The 19,385-nt window shown below is 42.3% G+C and overlaps 1 protein-coding gene across 1 annotated transcript; it reads left to right on the plus strand.

The window, feature by feature from the left end:
- Nucleotides 1-16,205: 16,205 nt before the first annotated feature.
- si:ch211-184m13.4 (uncharacterized protein LOC798560 homolog) lies at nucleotides 16,206-19,385 on the plus strand. The gene is made up of 4 exons (XM_034574146.1): nucleotides 16,206-16,308; nucleotides 16,401-16,762; nucleotides 18,239-18,753; nucleotides 18,831-19,385. Exons 2-4 carry the CDS (start codon nucleotides 16,414-16,416, stop codon nucleotides 18,993-18,995), a joined length of 1,029 nt encoding a protein of 342 aa, XP_034430037.1. The 5' UTR covers nucleotides 16,206-16,308; nucleotides 16,401-16,413; the 3' UTR covers nucleotides 18,996-19,385.

Below are 19,385 nucleotides of genomic sequence, written 5' to 3' on the forward strand. Positions count from 1 at the left end.
GCGCCAGAGGAGCGAGCGGCGGATTGGTTGTGTTAGTAGTAACCCCGTTGCAGGGCGAGTCGTGCGATTGGCCGCCGCGCGGAAAGGGGGCGGGCTCTGCGGGGCCGGACGAGCACATGGGAAAGTAAACAGAAGAAGAGGGTGATGAGGAGAGGAGAGGATGGAGAAGAGAGAGTCTACCCACTTTAATTTATAATACAGTGGAATTTATTGTGAAACATAATTCTAAATAAGTAATTCAAATGATATAAAATACAGTACAAGGGTTAATCATAGACATTCTGTGCTGTTGTTTACATCCTTGACAGGCTTAGATTTGTATTTGTTGTGTCACAGATGGTGTCCCTCTACAACGACTCTGGTGTCCTTCTGCTCCACGAGACAGAAGGGACGGAGACAGGCTGAGGCTCGCGACGGACGAGCAACGGGGGGAATCAAAAGGAAAGAGAGAAGAGAGATTTGAGCACCAGGCACGTCACCCCAGGGGCTCCCTCTCACAGCAGTGGTGAATTACTACCACTACCATCAGCCAGGTCCAAGTGTGGTGCACAAATGACACGCAATATTTGCCGTGATTAAGTCAGCAGGGGATTTGCTCCAAATGTCAGCATTCAGAGGACAGCCATCGGGGTGCGGGTGTATTTAAATGTGCATGTGCGGCTGGACCTGACCGTACTTTATGAGGTGTTGTGGAATCAAAGGTATTTGCTGGATGGCCTTGAGGTAAAGAAGAGGAAAAGTCCATGATGATCATTTGTTGTTACTGCAGCAGTGGGACATTTCCTGTCTTGACATTGACATTTGAACCACAATAAAGCAAATGAAACAGAGGATGTTTTTAATGAATAAGTACTTCATAATTCATTCATTTTTCCCACTTCTTCTTAGACCAGTAAGTGCATGTTCATGGCATATTATGTAAAGTATCCCAAACTGGGGATCACAACATAAATCACATAACGACTTCTACTTTAAATTTTGTTGTTCTTTATTTTGGATAACGGATAAATATTTTTTAAACAATATTAAATTTAACCTATCTGAGAAGGAAACCGCTCACATCTCCTTCACATATGCAACCTATAACATCACTTTTAAGGGCCACAGGCCACAAATGCTGGTACCACTGACGTACCTATTTGGTATTATTTACCGTCCAGGTCTTTTTTATTGGACAACTGATATTCTTAAAAGATGTGTTTCCCTCTCTTTCAAAGGCTAAACACAAGAAAAACATATATCATCATAAGTAAGAGAGACATGACTGATCCTTCTAGTGCATAACATATGAAATGACCTACACACATAAACAGGGCACTGGTTTGAAGATAATAAATACATCTCAGTGAGGTTGATGCTTCTACACTTCATCCATGCTCAGGTTAGACAACTTGGCATTTTTAAATATAGACTTTACTCCTGAACAAAGGGGGCTTATGCGCACATCCATTTCTACATGGGATAAAAATGCAATGAAGTCGAGAAATTCCATCCACGGGTTACTTGGAAACTACTTTGTTCCCTCCCCCTTCCGTTCATCGAACACGATTGTTGTCTACTAATCCAGTTTTGATAGCATTTGGCACACTTTCTTTGGATCACAGCAAGATGCTCAACTTCCATTCTGGTCTCCCCTAGGAACCTCTGAGCCCGAGAAAGCAGCCGACACCAGGTCGCGCCAGAGCAGGGGGGTTCTCTGTGTCCTCATAAAGCACAGAAAATTATTTTTTGATTCAAGTCGCCCCTTGCCACATGCACACACACACAGATACACACAAACGCACAAGATCATCAGTCTGGTAGTTAATTCCAGATATATGCTGAATATGTGTTTATTCTTGTCAATCTGTTATGTTGTTAAATGTTGCAGTCACCTAATGACCCCCCTGTAAGGCAATAGAATATAAAATATTATGTCAAAGGCAAACGCTTTTTGCCTTTGTCCCCCCCTCTGTACTGCCTGATCCAAATGGACAATGCATCACTAGGCCTTGATGCCTCAGAAGTCTGGGTTCATTAAAATCTTGAACGAGTGCCAAAGCTGTAGTCGTAGATAAAAGGAATATGAAAGGATAACGAAATTTATGGATGGCAAGTCACCACCTCACCCTGGCATTTATAATAAACAAATGGTTTCTGTTTCCAATTTAAATTTCTCATTATACTGTGACTTTTGGAAAATGTGTTTTGATTTACCAACATTTTATCTGAAAAACTGTATAATTGATTAGATTTACATGGCTCTGATTTTAATGCTGATCGCCTGCCTTCCTGAACAGCCCCCACCCGCAGCCTGACACTCACCAAAAAAAGAAGAATGATCTGAACAGCTCCTGAGGCACATTAACATCATATAAAACAAACCTACATATCAAACATTTTTTTTCTGATAAAATAATTGGCTTTAACCAGCATAGAATCCAATTCATCCCTTTGAAAGAAACTTCTGTGAGGGCACACCAAAAAAAAAGAAAAACTGGTGAGATAGACTTCACAGCCCGAGTGAGATGGACATCAATGCAGTGTGCCAGCAATGGCTATATTAACCCATGGCTAAATCCCATCACACAAATGTCAGTGTATCCGTTATGAAACCATGACATTTAGATCCAAGGTCTCCATTGTGGTTTTAGAGGGAGCTGATGTTTGTCCATTCTTTGCATCCATCACACTTGCACACAGCCAACTGTACTCTCAGCATAGAAAGGTTAAAGATCATAAGGGTTTATCTATTTAATTTTGTTGCATAATACATTATGTGTATAAACATTTTTTTATGTTATTAATATCTCGTAAATATCACACAATTTATGAGATATTAATAATTCCCTCAGTCGAAAATATAATGACTTTATTGTACTTCTGTTAATAAAAACAATCTGGTTTTAATTTAGCGAAAGAATAATTGATATTCTGAAATATTACAGTTTTATTTCCCGAACTATTGAACATAGTTAAAGATTCTGGCCAGATGTAACAAATATTTTTTAATTTCCTAAAAAAAGATTGACCCGTAATAAAGAAATTATAATTAATAAAGTTTATTTTATATTAATATTTTACGATTTTATTTTGTAAAAAGAAAGACTCCTGTGTTTTATTCAATTTTTGGGGGGCTGCACTACCTCTAATATGATACTGCTGAACGCTGACCACATCTGACTAACTCCTTACTTCCCCTGTATTACCTCCACAAACATCACCACTATCACCCCAACGCACCAGGACAGGCCCAATCTGACACATCCCCACCACTCACGAGTCGTGTGCAATGAGGAGCAAAATCCACATTCAGGAATGGGACAATGTGTCACGAAGCCCTCATGTTAAGGGTGCAACACCTATGAGCCACTTGGCTGAGGATCACGAGATGTTTAATTATTGCCTCCTTACATTAGCTTGGATTTCCCCCCTCGGGCATCAGTTTTGGGGGTGAGGCTGTGGGGCGGTGGGGAGGAGGGGGGCTCGGTGACTGGTGGAGATGGCGAAGAGGAATAAAACCCCTTCATTACCAGATCTCTCTCTCTCTCACTCTCTACTGCACTTTCTCCTACCACAACGGCAGTCCAGATCAGGAATTACAAATGATATCATGACAATTTTTCACGCTCTTCAAACCAGTGATGTTTTACCGACTCATTTGCTATGATACCTTGTTTCGGATCCAGCTGTGAATCAGGGACGTGTCATGGGGCTAGAAGCCCACCGCCTGCTGGGCCTGGCCAATGACCTGGAAGGCAATAGGGGATGCCAGTGCCTGCAGCATGTGCTGCACTGACAAAGCAGCAGGGCACCGTCAAAAACCCTCTCATACAAACTTTGCAGATCACTCCGTTTTTAACAGATGAGTAAGCACTGGAGCTGACTTTTTTTCTCCGCCCCAACACAAGGTTTATGGATTTCTCCTCGCAAGTCTGTGTCTCCGGTTGACGCGGAGCAAAACCCTCGCCTACAAGGGCAGCAGTGCGGTGGTGGATCTGGGGTAGAGGGATGTAGATAGCATGTGGCAGGGTCACTGCGCAGGTTAAGCAACAATTCAGTTGAGTGCCTGTAAAGGAAGTGGAGTATGGTTGGAAACGACCAGCACACCAGCTAAAGAGGCCACACAATCCAGATTAAACTTTGGCCCTGGAAATTACAACATCGCTTTAACTGACTCACTGGTGTATGTTTACAGACTTTAACATGAGCACATTTATTAGAATATTCTTTATCTCTTATGCAATATCTGATCTGTTATGGAAACATTTTCTTCGAAAACACATCAGTCCCGGACGATAAAGTGTAATCCAATAAGACAAAGAAGCTTAATCCAATAATTAATTTTTTGCATTCTTCAAGAGGAATTCAATGAGGGGAAGGTTGTTTGGGTTTCCAGATGAGAGCCCTCACGCAATCCTGGGCCCCGATGACTTCTGCATTACTAGAATGATGCGGCCGGGACTGATGGAGCTGAGAGTGTCAGGAGGCATTAACCTTTGCAGCCCGAAGCTGGTGGACAAAACCTGACTGTGCCCCCTGACCCAGTCCACCACCCGGTTACTGACCCAGCAATCATGAGAGTAACGGAAAGGAGCTGTGCTAGAAAGTGAGAAAAATAAGATGAATATGAATTTACAACATGAGGAAAGCAGGGAGCAAAAGAAAGGAAGTCTGAGCATCTGAGATTTCTGCATGTTACCCAAATCACAGGAAATGGTTTTAAGGGCTTTTTTCCTGTTGGGTTCACTCTGATTCCCCCTCTCTCACTTCATTTAACTGAATTAATGAGCAGGTCCAGCCAGACCTCAGAATATTAACGTCTGTTATTTTGTTGAGGGACTGAGCTTTTGTTGTTCAGTGATTGTCGGGGAAACTTTTTTTACGATAAATAAACATTTTGGTGACATTTAAATGGAGATGAATGAAACATAAGCCCATAGTTTAGGATGGAAAAAATGAAATCTATGAATCCGATGTGAGTGGTTTGCTGCATGCGAGTTTATGAATGAACGTTCCCGTAGTGCTCCTCTCGGCACGCTGACGTCGGAACAAGCACAGTGGGATGGTGGCCTCGTAACACCACGCTGGCGGACGGAGGAACACCTACATCAGAGAGGACCTAAAGCTGTGTACACATGGTTCACCTCAGGACAGACCTGCTTACAGCTCCATGTCAATGGCGAGCTCCCTCTGTGCACCCTGTCGAATGCACCTCTGTGATGGTACAGCAGACAGTGTTCTCATAGCACGCTGCAGGCTATCGTATAGGATACAGTATCACAGCAGTAACAGCTGTTTTAAAATCTAGCGTTCTCGCTCTAACACTGAAGCTCGGTGGCGAGAATCTTATTTCCATATGTTGCCCATCCCGTCTGATTTATGAAATTATGTGGGTTCATTCATTATTCATATTGGTTGTGGAGTTATTACCATTTTCCCATCAGGCCTGCCACTGACACCATAAACATTAGGAAATCACAGTTCACCCGCGGCCGCCGCTGTGAGGAGTGGTCACATTTGACTAGTTAGCACGAGCACGCAGCACTGGAGGCGAGCGCTAAATGCTGTACAAGTGACCCGTGAATTTTTAATACAAGCAAAGTGGCGACAATACGACAAGTGACGAGGAAGAAAAATTACTGAGGAACTGAATATTACTGAGGCGTGTTCTGCTTAAAACTTTGAGTGGAGTCCTGTTATTGCTGAGTCTTATTCAGAGCAGCAGCCAAGGCCTCGGCCTTAATGCAGTCCAGGTACAAAGTGTGCGGTTGTTACGTCGGCACCCAACTGGCGATCAGCAGGTTCCACTTGCAGATGTCCTACTTTAATTCTCTTGCAGCGAATATGTGAATTTCACACCACAGCAGACTTGGTGGTGAGCTAATTTCTCACAGGCGTATCGAGGCGTATTCATAACCGATCTCGCCCTTCGTCCCCCTCTTTTCTCTCCCCCCAGCGATGGTCAGCCTGTAAATCCAGGATGTGTTGGCACCTTTATGATATAAATACTCACACACCCTGGGCATAAGAAAGCTGTCAACAGAACATTTGTTTTCCATTTTTCACCACCCAAAGCACTTCTGGCTGACGGGGGAAATAAGGAGACAAGGCGTTAAGAACGTACTGCAACACTAACTATTTTGCCCCTTGGTGAATTTGGGTGATTAAACAGATGGGGCCTGAATCGGTTCGACTTTTATTTAGTGCAACAGGATTGCCCGAAATTTCCATTCAACAAGCTCTCACCTCCACACATGCTTGGTCTTGGTTGGCACATGCATATTAAAGGCATAAACGCACACGCAGCGAGTTCACACGTGCTTGATCATGTATGCGTGCTGACACGTACACATAGCAGCTGCTATCGCTGTTCTTCCTTCATGCCCATTCATCACCAAACTATTTCTCCTGATTGAAAAACACAAGTGCATGTCAAGTGAACTGAGAGACAAGAGATGTCAGAGGTGCGTGATTTGACCCACGCATGGAAGTAAGCTGTTATGAGCCCCCCCCCCCATCCACCGTACCGTAAATAGATCAAAGCACATCTGTTTCTGTGTCCAGCAGCCACACATCTATAATTGCAAACTGGCCTTAATGGCTTAGAGCGACCCGTCAGATGCTAAGCAGTTTGGACACAGGAGATGCTAAAGCATATGAGCGGAGTGCTACCATCCCTAATCACTGGACGGGGAATTCTCTGGAGCCACTGTGGCGGCTGTCTGGTCTCTAGTGGACTGAAATAGATATAACAACTTCAGCCAAGGGACGCAGGCCCCGAGGGGCCGGAGCTGACCACACAGCTGAGATTGAGGAGCAGGGGTTGACCAGTGGTCAGTCAGGGATACCACCGGGATCAGAGATATGTGAAAGAGTTGGCTGAAGCCTTGGAGGAATGTTGTGGCTGGATTCATTCAAGGGGAACAAGAAAAAGGAGTTTATCAGTGTAGCGGACACCTAACCTCGCTTAAAAGGTCCTGTTTTTGGCAAAAGAAAGAAAGCCAGAACAGTTAATAGTTTTAAATGAGGTCTCGGAGAGTCCGAGCCGGTCTTGGCTGAATGGAGTTGAGCACTGAGTGACGAGAGAAGCCTCAACTTGGCCAGTTGTCACAGTGTGACACTGATTCGGCCTAATGAGCGTTGCGCTGTCACCACACATCTGCCTCTCATTCACTTGTAGAATCTGGCAGACTCAGAACCTGCTGGAGTCACTGCAAGATGCTGGAACTCCAGACACCGCCACCTCACTGTGTCAGCCGCGGTTGGCAGATTAAGAGGAACTTAACGAACTAACTTGTTCTTGAATCGCAGAAACAAACACAACAACAAACAAGCACATTGTGAGTCCTGACTTGTCATCCACTTAGAGCGACAAAGCCTGACCAGAACTGCTATGGTTGACAAGCAGGAGGGAGAGTTTGAATGACTGAGGAACAACAGGAATCTTCATTTAAAAAAATATTTTTAATAGATAACAAATAATATTTGTCCAGGGAAATGTCTTCTCAAAATGCTGTGAATAATGTATTTAAAACGGTTTTAGACTTTCTAAAGTATTTTACATTTACTGACATTTGTTTACAAAAAAAATTATATAATTTCTTATACACAACACATATTGTGTTTTAACTCATGATCACTTCATACCCATCCAGTAAATTTGTGGATAATTATGAGTCTTACATGTCATAAGTACCTGATGGGTCATTTCTAACTCAGATGACAGCCCATAGCTTCTCACAATCTTTTGTAATCCCAGATGCCTCATTGTTTTTGACTCACTCTATATAATTCAATAAATGCTCTGTTACAGTAATGAAACCGGAGTGTATGAGGTGGATATGAGATCAGAAGAGACAAGAAGACATTGAGAAAGACTGTATGTCCTTTAAGGTGATAATGGCGATTAGCTCGTGGTGTCTCTGATCCGCGGAGGACAGCAGTGCTCCCATCTGTCCTGACTCTTGAGGGCGTCTGTGTGGACCCGAGCAGCTACACATAAATTCCTCGTGGGCACCCTCCTGGAAAATAGCACAAAGGTTTACTAAACATCATTGTGGCGGTGGCACCAATTATTGTTAATATACATCAAATAGCCGCGGCCGAGTCCAAGAAACAGACTGATCACTCCAATGACGGCAACTGTCAGTCTGCTCCCCAATGAAGAGAGCTGCTGAAATAATTAGTCCATGCCCTGTGAATAAAACAATAATGCAACAGCCGAGATGACATTCAAAATATGCACGTCGCCTCAGATGACCTGAAAAACCTGCCACGGCACGGAGCGCCGAACAAGGCCACGTCTTCAAACGCAGCCTGAGTCAGTGGCCACAGATGAATACAGGCTTTGTTTAAGTGCAGTATGTACATATCGGGGCGACATCGACGAAGAGGACCAGGGACCAAACACAGCGGTTTAAGGGACCTCTTTTGTTTGACCTCGTGTCCATTAGTTTTGATCTTTGCACGCTGTGGTCATGAAACGACAGGCTAACAATTTATTGCACTTAAATCTGAGGACAGAGTTTAACATTTACTATATTCTCTTTTTAAATATACACATTACCTGAAACATATGTTCAAAACAGCAGAAAGAGAAACCCGAGTCCTGCACAGACAATGAAACATTAACAAAAGGCTCAGGGACAAAACAAAAAGTGAAACAAAAGCCACAAGAAAGTGTCAGAGGTCAAAGGTCAGAGCTCGGAGCATAAAGGACTACTTTATTGTTAATCTGCATTTTTTTCTGAAGGACTGTGAACGTGATTCATTTCAGCAGGAAAGCGACACACCACATGACGACGAAAGGACAGTTTCCCTCCCGCCGACTGGTTTCAAAACCTGTAACAGCAAAAATATTCACGCTGCTTTAAAGTTCCTGAACCAGACTAAATGCCCGGCAGCCACAGGGGCGCTGTACTGACGTCTGACCCCTGATTCACCTGTGGAGGGGAGCGGGGGGGGGGCTAGGTTGACCGGACGATTGATGATTTGTCATGTTATTTTCAATAAGAACCCAATCTAAAGATGATAAACCTGATCAAACTGCAACATGGGATTTGTTCTCAGTATGAGTTTGATAATCAGCCCTGAGTCCATTATTCTGTTCTCAACAACTGAAAAAGCAGCACTGAATAAGCATGGATTCATATTTGTTCATTTATGTAGTAAACAGTGTTTTTGAACTGCGAACACAGTTGCAGTATGAACATTTTTGTTTCCCACAAAAGATTTGCAGCTACTATTTCTGTTTGGATGTTTTGTAAATCAAGTAAAAGAGCTTTACTTGCACAACATCTAAAATACCAGAGAGCCTCTAGTCAAGAGTGATGTTTCTAAATATTGTCTCAGAAGAAAATGGTAAAATGGTTTTGTTCAGGTTTTGTTATATAGAGGCTAAACCCTGAATTTTTATTTTTCTTCTCATACCTCTTCTTAAGGACAAACTAAAGTGCTTTTTAAGTCAAAACACTTATGGTCGTACACTACCATTAAAATACAGTAATATCAAGTTTTGCTCTTCCATTCGAGCGACCTTAAATGCTCTCTGTCCCGAACTGGGTGCATCAAATCCTGTCACTGTGCTTTTTTGTCTGAAGTTACATGTTTTTTCTGTCCAGTTTGAAAAATGATGCTCCCGACGCCAACGATCAAACCACTAAAACTCACTGAACTCTTTTATCGACCAATCAGAGCTCACCATCTGTGTGTGTGATGAGCTCATTACGCTGATGAGTTTATGTACCATGAGGGTTTCTTAGATGCAGGAGAGGGATGGGAGTCACGGCATGGCGATGGGTGTGAAGTCATGAAGAGTTCAAAAGGACACCGGGCCCAGTGAGCCGGTGTGTGTATTTCACAACCAGCCACTGCAGACAGGGAAGATAATGAGACTATAATGAAAAGACGGAGAGTGTAGACGTGCTTTAAGGCTCCCGTGACAGCAGAGAGCGATGTTTCTTCACACCAGCCTCGGCCAGTGAAACACCACATCCTCTCCTCATGTCACTGCTCCGGTCTCATACTCACATAAACCAGATGAGGCACGCAGGGTGGAGCCGTGCACTTGCCTCGGTGGAGCAAGGGGTTTAAAGGTGTTGGCTGAAAAACAACAAGTAGCTCATCACTAATAAAGGTGACAAGCGTGAAGCAAAGTGTGAACGGAGAGTCTTCACGCGAGCCTGGTGGAGCCAGGGACAGGCCGTGAGCAGGGGCAGGCAGCGGCTGATGCATGGTGGGGGGAGATGGTGATGATGAGAACAGACACGAGCCACATGAGGCCCCCTGACAATGCAGGAGTCCCCCCGCGGTATCTCCAGCAGTGTACTTATGCACGCGCACACACACACACACACACACACACACACACACACACACACACACACACACACACACAGATGCATGCATGCAGACTATTTCATTCTTACTACACTCTTCTTACTAAAAAAAATGTACAAACTAAAAATGTAACATGAAATGTAAAATGTTCCATGAAAAAAATATATTTTGGTCAAATGAATTTCTTTATCACTGCTGGATTATATTCTGTTTATGATTTGTAGTCATTGCACACCCTCTAGTGGTGTTATGTTTTATAACAGTTTACTCCAAGAGCCTTGCAACTGTACATATAAATGATGATTTATATGCCTATATATGAATGAAGAATACAATAAATGACACTCAGTAGAATTCATTCCTCACCCAAGGCCCAACAGTCTCCTTCATGTGTAATATTACTATGTTTAGCATCATATTATGTTCAATATTACTTGATTTAATTACTTCCCTATTACTTATGCCTATTAGGATTATCATTATTAATTTCTATTACCACTGAAGTTTACTGTCACACGTAACTTCTCTTATTTGGCTATTTCTATTGGGGACTGGTTCTGCATTTACTCCGTATACACTTTATATTTTAAATTTCACATATTTCTTATACTTAACACTCTTTTGTTTTCTTCTATTTTTCTTGTATTGTATATTGTACCCTTACTGCAATCTTAGAGCAAGATGGCACAAATAGTTGTTCAGGATTAATAGAGTCTATTTCATCTTATCTTATCTTATCTTATCTTTGCACAAGACTTTAATGAGTTCTTCCTTGCATTCTTCCACAAAATGTTGTAGTAAAAATTACATTGTAGTCCAGTAGTTTTTGCATAATCCTCCTAACAAATAACAAATGCAGAAAAAAAGACATAAAATATTACAGAAGATATTGCTGCTTCTAAAAACTCATACCCATCAGTGCTTTTATTTAGCTGCTGAATGGGTCGACGCCAGCGCAGTGGAGTTGGCTTCCTGAACTCGACTTAGATCTAAACGGTGTGGGGGAAGTTTCATACACAATTCATTTTGGCAGCAAACAACATCTCAAATTTGGTGAGGCACTATTTGTGGAGCCACGCTGGCTCGTCCACACATGTTGTGGACACCAGAAGTCATTCTCAGTTTGCCTCACCAACACACCACTGGTCAGCCCTCTGCACCACGAGGGTGCCTTTAAAACGATATGCCTTCTGGGGTGTTCTTGTATGGGCTGCGGTTCCACCATTGTAGATTGTATAATTCTCTTCAAATCAGTTTGTCCCCCCCCCCCCTGCTCACAACCCCCCCGCCCACCCCTGCCTCAACAACCAGAAAAAGGTCACATTTCTGAGAAGTGACTTCCATGCATGTTCCATGCTGGGTCGTCACTTTCAATTTCCTAAGACCTTTCATGTCACACACCCATCAACCCAGAAAACTACAAACACACTATTGCACACACCCATGTGCACCATTCCAACGTTGCTGGTGCGATATACAGTGTGATAAAGAAAAAAGAAAAATGATGTTTTCTTAATGTTTTGACTTTTGCAACAGAATAATACCCACAGATTAAATCACCACACGCTGAAGCAGATGAAGGGGAGGTAGAGGAGGGTGTGCATGAGCAGAAGTGATCATCTCCTTCTTTTCACGTCCCCCCGCGCTCCTGCAGTATTTGACGCCGACAGACCCCCCCAGGACACCCAGTGAGCGCTCAACAAACAACTGTCTTTTCCTTTTCCAGCACACTGTTCGGATGGTACGAGATGTTTAACTCCGTGCACAAAATTAATGGAGCATGAAATGCAGGCCTGAAGTGCAGCAGGCTCCTAACCTGCAGGTGACACTGTCTCCATGAAGGACTTATTGTGACCCGGGCGAGCTGTATTATAACCACATTTGACTGGTGACAATTAGTGACCTTTTGACTATCCAGCAGCCATCCATTTCAATTACACCAACCTGGAAGGCTTTGGTGGGCAATCGTGATGAGATACTGTGGCCAGTCGGCTTCTTCTGTATCTTCACTGTAAGCCGGGCAAAACAAACTGTAGTGCTGCTCTCCCACCTTTTTTCATTTAACATTTTGAGATAATTTTTGAGTGATAATAATAAAAAGAAAACAGCACATAGCTATTTATCATCTTTGAAGGAAATCATGAGTGCTTTCTTTGTCCATAATAGCTTGCACTAAAATAGGCAATAAGTTGTGAACATGCACTAGATGAGAACCTGAAGAAGTATAAATGCATTGGTAAATAAATATTTATATGTAAGGCAAAATAATCACTGGATAAATGTATACAAATAAGGGAATAAGACAAGATGTCAGGAGATAAAGCAGTTACAGATATCTGTTGACAAGGGACGTAGAGATAAATTATAACAGTAAGTGGACTATACTCTTTATACCGGTCACATTCACCCATTCACACACTGCTACTCTTTTCTATCATACATTCACACTCTGTCTGATGGAACAGCCATTAGGAGCAACTTAGGATTCAGTGTCATGCCGACTGTAGGACCTGGGGATCCGACCACCGACCCACTTTACCTCCTGAGCCACAGCCGCCCACATGTGGCTTCTAGAGGACATAATATTAGCAATTTATGACTTTTTCCTGTGTAAGTACACAGTAAGTTTATCACCACTTAAAACACTATTAAAGGTTCAGTGTGTAAAATTTAGGTGAAAGGGATCTAATGGCAAATATTTAATATAAAATAATCCTGGTGATGTCTTCACTAGTGTGTTTCATCTAAAATATATAAATTGTTGTTTTCTTTACCCTAGTATACGTCCTTTATATTTAAATACTTTATATTTACATCAGGAGCGGGTCCCCTCTACGGAGGCCGCCATGTTTCTTTACAGTAGCCCAGACAAACTAACACCTTTTGAATGACAACTGAAAGTTTCCAGAGGTTCTCTCTCATGTTTGGAAGGGGATGTGGTGGTGAGGGGTGTTCAACTGCAATGTGTAACTTAACCACTAGATGTCACTAAATTGTAGACATTGAACCTTTAAACAGAACACATCTCAATTATGTCAAAATCAAGGTGCATGTCAAACAGTAAATAGGTTCGTTTGAAGATCCATGGGTCTAACTGAAGAAGAAATCCCCTGGATAAACTCAAATAAACAACATTTAATCCTATGGACTTATTCCTGTATATATACATCAGTGCTGAAACTCTGCTGCTAAAAGAAGCATCCAAACATACAATGTACATCCATGGTAGAGATCCACTGAGGATCACTAACAACACAGTTACATAGAACCCTCAGATGTAAAAAGCCAAACTCTTATCAATGCAACAGACCATTTAGGGTGTACAACGCCTGGTAGTGTTTAGAGTGTTTTATCATTATTATTATTACTTTTATTATTATTATTGACAAGATTTCTGTAGCTGCTGTAGTTGTCACCGTTTCTTTTTGTGTTACCAACTGAATGTGCCACACTTTTGTAGTTTAGTTCCTTTTTTTCATATCTATTATGAAAGCATCCTGTTTGTACACTGTTATAATTAACATGTGGGCCAACAAACAGAGAGAGAGAGAGAGAATTCTTAGCAGAGTATTTTATTTAATGAATTTTGTAAGTTTCCCATAAACACACCTAGTTACCCCCTCACTCTCTGCTCTTCTGTCCCTATCTGTACCAAATGTCAGAATCCAGTTAGTACCTGGTATTTACAGAATATACTCAGGCTGCAGTTCAAGTTTGTAACATGCAAATCAAGTTGAGTGTGTTTTGTTTGCTGAAGTGAACCTGCAGCATTTTCCCTCGCCTGGAGCACACTCGTATTGCCACATTTTAACCACCGTGACTTTTCTCAGAATCTAACGCAATGTATAAATGTTTCAGTTGCGATCGTTCATGTTTCTTTGATGCTTGAGATATAGTGTATGTAGATGTGACAAACTGTTGAATGTGATTCATTCAAACATCATAGCATTTTGACAGCTTTGTTTTTTATCAAGAGCCAGCTTCCTCCTGTATCTTCCATCCTCAGCTCCACCTCAGGCCTGCCTGCCTTCACCTCAGCTACACAGAGCACCAACTTGAGAAACCTCAGAGGCAGGAGCGTAATATAAAACCTCAACGTATCACCATCTCCAGAACATGCTGCAGACACTTGCACCAAGTTGTGCAACTACATGTTCTGTTTTATTAAACTGTTGCTGCTCTGATCTTACATTATTACGGAAGCGTATTGCATTCACTTGAAACAGTGCACTACAAAAGACTAAGACAAAAATGAAAATTATATTTCCTTCATCTATCATATACCCATAAAATTCATAATATGTACTATACATAATCATGTCGTGCAGTATTTATAAAACGTTATTATATTGTTATGGTCGGAATTTCCGAGATAATTATCTCAGAAAAACAGAGCTTTTTATTTTTTCAAGTGAATGCAATATGCTTCCGTACATTATTGACACGAAAGCAACTAGTATAAATGTAGTATAAAACCACCAGCAGAGTTATATATCAGATCATCACATTTGAAAGTAGTAATTATAATTGAGTATTATTATCTTAGTCACATACGTCTTAATCGCATTATAACGTTATAATGTTGCATTATAAAATCCTGCAACATTTTTGCGGGATTTTGCGACATCAACATAAGTTACCAGACAGTTACCAACTGTTTGACGTCACTGTGCTCTGTAACATGCAGAAGTGAATATTCTAGCAAGTCATGTAGACCGTTGTTGTAAGGTTTGCACTTACAGTTTCATCACTGGTGGCCTATTTGGGAGCAAAGAGTTGGGCCCCACAAGGTTAAAGATTCACAAGTGTAGATATTGTTTCTGGTTAAGATATTGTATTGTAAAGAAACAAGCATGTGGCTGTTAGCTGGTGTGTTTGTGTGTGTGTGTGTGTGTGTATGTGTGTGTGTGTGTTTGTGTTTGTGTGTATATGAGTCACTTGTGCTTATCATGTCTGCAACAGCATCAAATTTGACGAATGACAGTGTAACATAATGACCAAGATGAAAAGATGAAGATATGTGTGCATGAGTGATAGGCCTGTTCATTTTTTAATGAAATCTTACCTGAATCAATAACCCATTTTTATATAGGAGCTTTCATACCATATATACAGTATATAAAGATGGACGATGCATCCCCACTTCAAATATCCCGGATACAAATGCTGTCATCTTGCACATTTGGAGTCTGAATGCAATCGTAATCATGGTGTGGAGCCTCAGTATCAAGGTCCTGTCGATACATGCACTCCACCAATAACACGTTGGTCTCAGCTGCCAATCATGATGTTCCACACAGTTTTTATAAACTTACAAACTTACTGGAAAAACACAACATACATCAGTCAGATATAAACTAAACTGACCAATTTGCAGATATATTTATTTGACCTGTACTGTGATTGTTTTTTTATTTGGTCCATGTCCCATCTACTAACATGGGGGAGCCTGGGTTTATAACCAGTATTGCATCCAGCCAGCAGGTGGTGATCAAGACACTTTGGCTCCACTTTTAGGGAGCTGCTATGTAGTCCATCTTTATATAAACTGCTCTTTAACGTCCTTCGACAAGGTAATGCAAAGGGATAAGAGACGTAAGATCCAAATGTTAAAAATAAGGGTGAAACAATACAAATGTAGAGTAGGAAAAAGACAATAAAACAATCCAGAATATTTTTTTTAAAACACATACACTGTATTTTTCACATTTTCTGTATTTTTTTCAATATTATACTACATGTTAAATGTATGGGGGTTATTTGTGCATTTGTGTCAATGCACAAAAATCCCTGAAACTTCCTGTTAAGCTCAGTGCATGAATTGAGTGCAGGGGTTAGGGTAGGACAACATTTGACAGAGGTATGATGTCAGAAAGGAGAGGTGGGATTTGAACACTTCACACAACTTCTTCAGAGGGATTTAAAGTCTCACTCTTCCCTTTACAACCAGAAGACACTGCAGCATTCACAGTAAACGTATCTCTTCCTGTAAGTATGATGCTCTTACTCCTTTACATACACACACCATACACACTGTCCTGCTTGAAATGATTGAGTAACTAGTGTGGTCCTTTCCTCAGGCTGACAGGTGGGATGGCTGCTGATAACATCACCCAGATCTCTGCCTCGAACTCTCTGAACCGGAGCGGCTGCGACGTGTTTGTGTACCAGAGAGCAGCGGTGGTCCTTTTCCCCATTTTCTACTCTGTGGTTTTCCTGATCAGCGCGTGCGGCAACAGCCTGGTTCTCTATGTGATCTGCCAGAGGAAGCACAAGTTCAACTCCACCTCCATCTACCTGGTCAACCTCGCGCTCTCCGACACCCTCTTCACACTGGCGCTGCCGGGCAGGATCACTTACTACATCCGTCACTTTGACTGGCCCTTTGGGGACTTTCTCTGCAGACTGACCACGCTTCTCTTCTTTGCAAACACCTATGCAGGTAATATCAATGCAACCACGTCTTTAAATCATGTTTACACATTTATTTTTCCATTCTGAGCAGCAGGATAGATTAGAGATTAGAGTAGAGGCTTATACGATGGCCCTGAGAGCTCAATGCACTGCAACTTAAGAAAACACATGCAAGTGGACAAAACACAAGCAAAGTAAGAAAACATCTTCATCAATTTCACAACACAACACAACACATTACAGAAACGCGCTGCAAATACAGAAATGCGCAGCAAATACAGAAATGCGCAGCAAATACAGAAATGCACTGCAAGTACAGAAAACGACAACGGAAGTGTTTCCAGAGGACAGCTAAAAGTGATGGACACGTCCGCTTGTTGTTGCTGCCGCAATTTGGAGTTGTTAAAGGCGGTGTCCGTCAGTGATCTTGGAAAATTTGCTAAACTGTAAACGTTTTTGGTTTATTTTAATAAATAATAAACTTTATTACTGCAGATGTATCCTGTTAACACTCTGAGACCCACTGGGCCGTATACGATCTCAAATATCATGTTGTCTTTAGAGCATCATGACTCCTCAATGGTCTGAGGTAGAGACATGCTGTTTTCTCCTGTTAAACTGAATAAACAGCGCTAACAAGCAAGCCCCTGTTTGTGAGGCAATGTATTGTCCATATTGTGCAAGGGTAGGAAACCTTTACTATCAAAAGAGCAATTTTGCCCCATCTTCCGAGCTCTGATCTCACTGTGCGTCTCAGTGAGCGGGGGCGGAGCCCCGGGGCCAGTGTGTGTGTGCGCTATTTGGGAGCACACACACACACACACACACACACACACACACACACACACACACACACACACACACACACACACACACACACACACACACACACACACACGCCCGCTCCTGGTATTTCATGATGGCCTGATACGATGATGATTTAAAAAATGAACGTGACATTCACTCACGTTCATCGTTAGTTCACGTTAATCATATGAAAACTGATTCGTTAAGTTCACCGTTCGCGAAAAATATGCACAACACTGTACTGTACAGCCACTGCAGAGGGGCTGAAGAGCTGCGGGTTGCAGACCCCTGTGTGGAACCGAATTTGTTTGATGTATTGGACGTTTTTGTGTCTCTGTATTTGCTGCGCATTTCTGTATTTGCTGCGCATTTCTGTATTTGCAGCGCGTTTCTGTAATGTGTTGTGTTGTGTTGTGAAATTGATGAAGATGTTTTCTTACTTTGCTTGTGTTTTGTCCACTTGCATGTGTTTTCTTCAGTTGCAGTGCGTTGAGCTCTCAGGGCCACCGTAGGCTTAGGATGTAGAGCAAAAAAAAAGAAAAACCTTAAAATACTTTTTACAAATTATCTGAATGGGACCCGCATCTTCTTTGAGCCCATTTGGCTTCAATGATCTTTGGTTTCTATCTGTGAAATCATTTGCTTTGCCAGGCTTTTCTGTATATGATAAGCCTACAATCCATTATTTTCCCTCCAGGTATTGGTTTCATGACCTGCATCAGCTTGGACAGGTATCTGGCCATGGTGCATCCACACCAGCTGCAGTGTTTACGCAGCGCGAGGGTGGTTCGCAGGGTCTGCTGCCTGGTCTGGGCTCTGGTTTCTCTGCAGACAGCTCCCCTGATGTTCCGCAGCATGCTGCGCGAGCACCAGGGGAGACGAACCTGCATGGAGTACTTCACCTTTGAAGGCTCCAGCTCCACCCCTTACCTCCTGCTCCTGGCCTGCGCCGTCTCCTTCTGCTGCCCCCTCGCCATCATCCTGGGCTGCTACGCCAAGATCAACCTGAAGCTTCGAGCGGCGGCCAGGCAGAGCACCGTGACCGGCCGATCAAGGAGGAACCACAGGGCCAACACCATCATCCTCCTCATCCTCCTCACCTTCATCACGTGCTTCAGCCCGTACCACCTCAACGTCATGCAGTTCATGTCCAGAAAGATCAACCACCAGCCAGCCTGTGAGGAACTGAGGGCCTTCAAGATTTCCTTACAGGTAGGAACAATAGTGTTTATTTGACTTTACAAATCCTTCATCAGTTTTCTTCCTCACAATCCGTCCTCTACCTTTAGATGACGGTTTCACTGATGAATTTCAACTGCTGCTTGGATCCAGTCATCTACTTCTTTGCCATTAAGACCTACAAGAAGCGGGTGATGAGTCTCTTTAGGGACTATCTATATACTTCCGGTGCCTCCACAAAAATGACAGCTGAAAACAGCAGCAGCAACACCTGAATGAAACCACAACCGGGTGTTGCCGAGATGTGCCAACAAACAGTGTCACAGAGAAGATCTTGTTTGCTCTGCTACTCTCGCTTTCACACTTTGCAAATAAAAACTGTGCATGTAAATATGTGTAGTAGAAAAAAGCAGAAGAGACAAAAAAAAAGTTTTGAGCCAAATGATGTTTGTTTGAGAATTCTGTATAAAATGTATGGTTACATATCGATTGCATTTCCCTTTTGATACGATCTAACCCTTTTTTCCGTGGTAATATACGGCAGCAAAAAAAGTTTTGATAAGCAAAGTTTGTGTGATAAAAGGCTCTTTTCTTGTGCATGTGTTTTCCATGATTAATACGTTTACTTTTTTCTCTTGATAAAAACGTTGTGGTCATTAATGTTC

The sequence above is a fragment of the Hippoglossus hippoglossus genome, chromosome 21, assembly GCF_009819705.1.
Source record: "Hippoglossus hippoglossus isolate fHipHip1 chromosome 21, fHipHip1.pri, whole genome shotgun sequence".
Classification (NCBI taxonomy): Eukaryota; Metazoa; Chordata; class Actinopteri; order Pleuronectiformes; family Pleuronectidae; genus Hippoglossus; species Hippoglossus hippoglossus.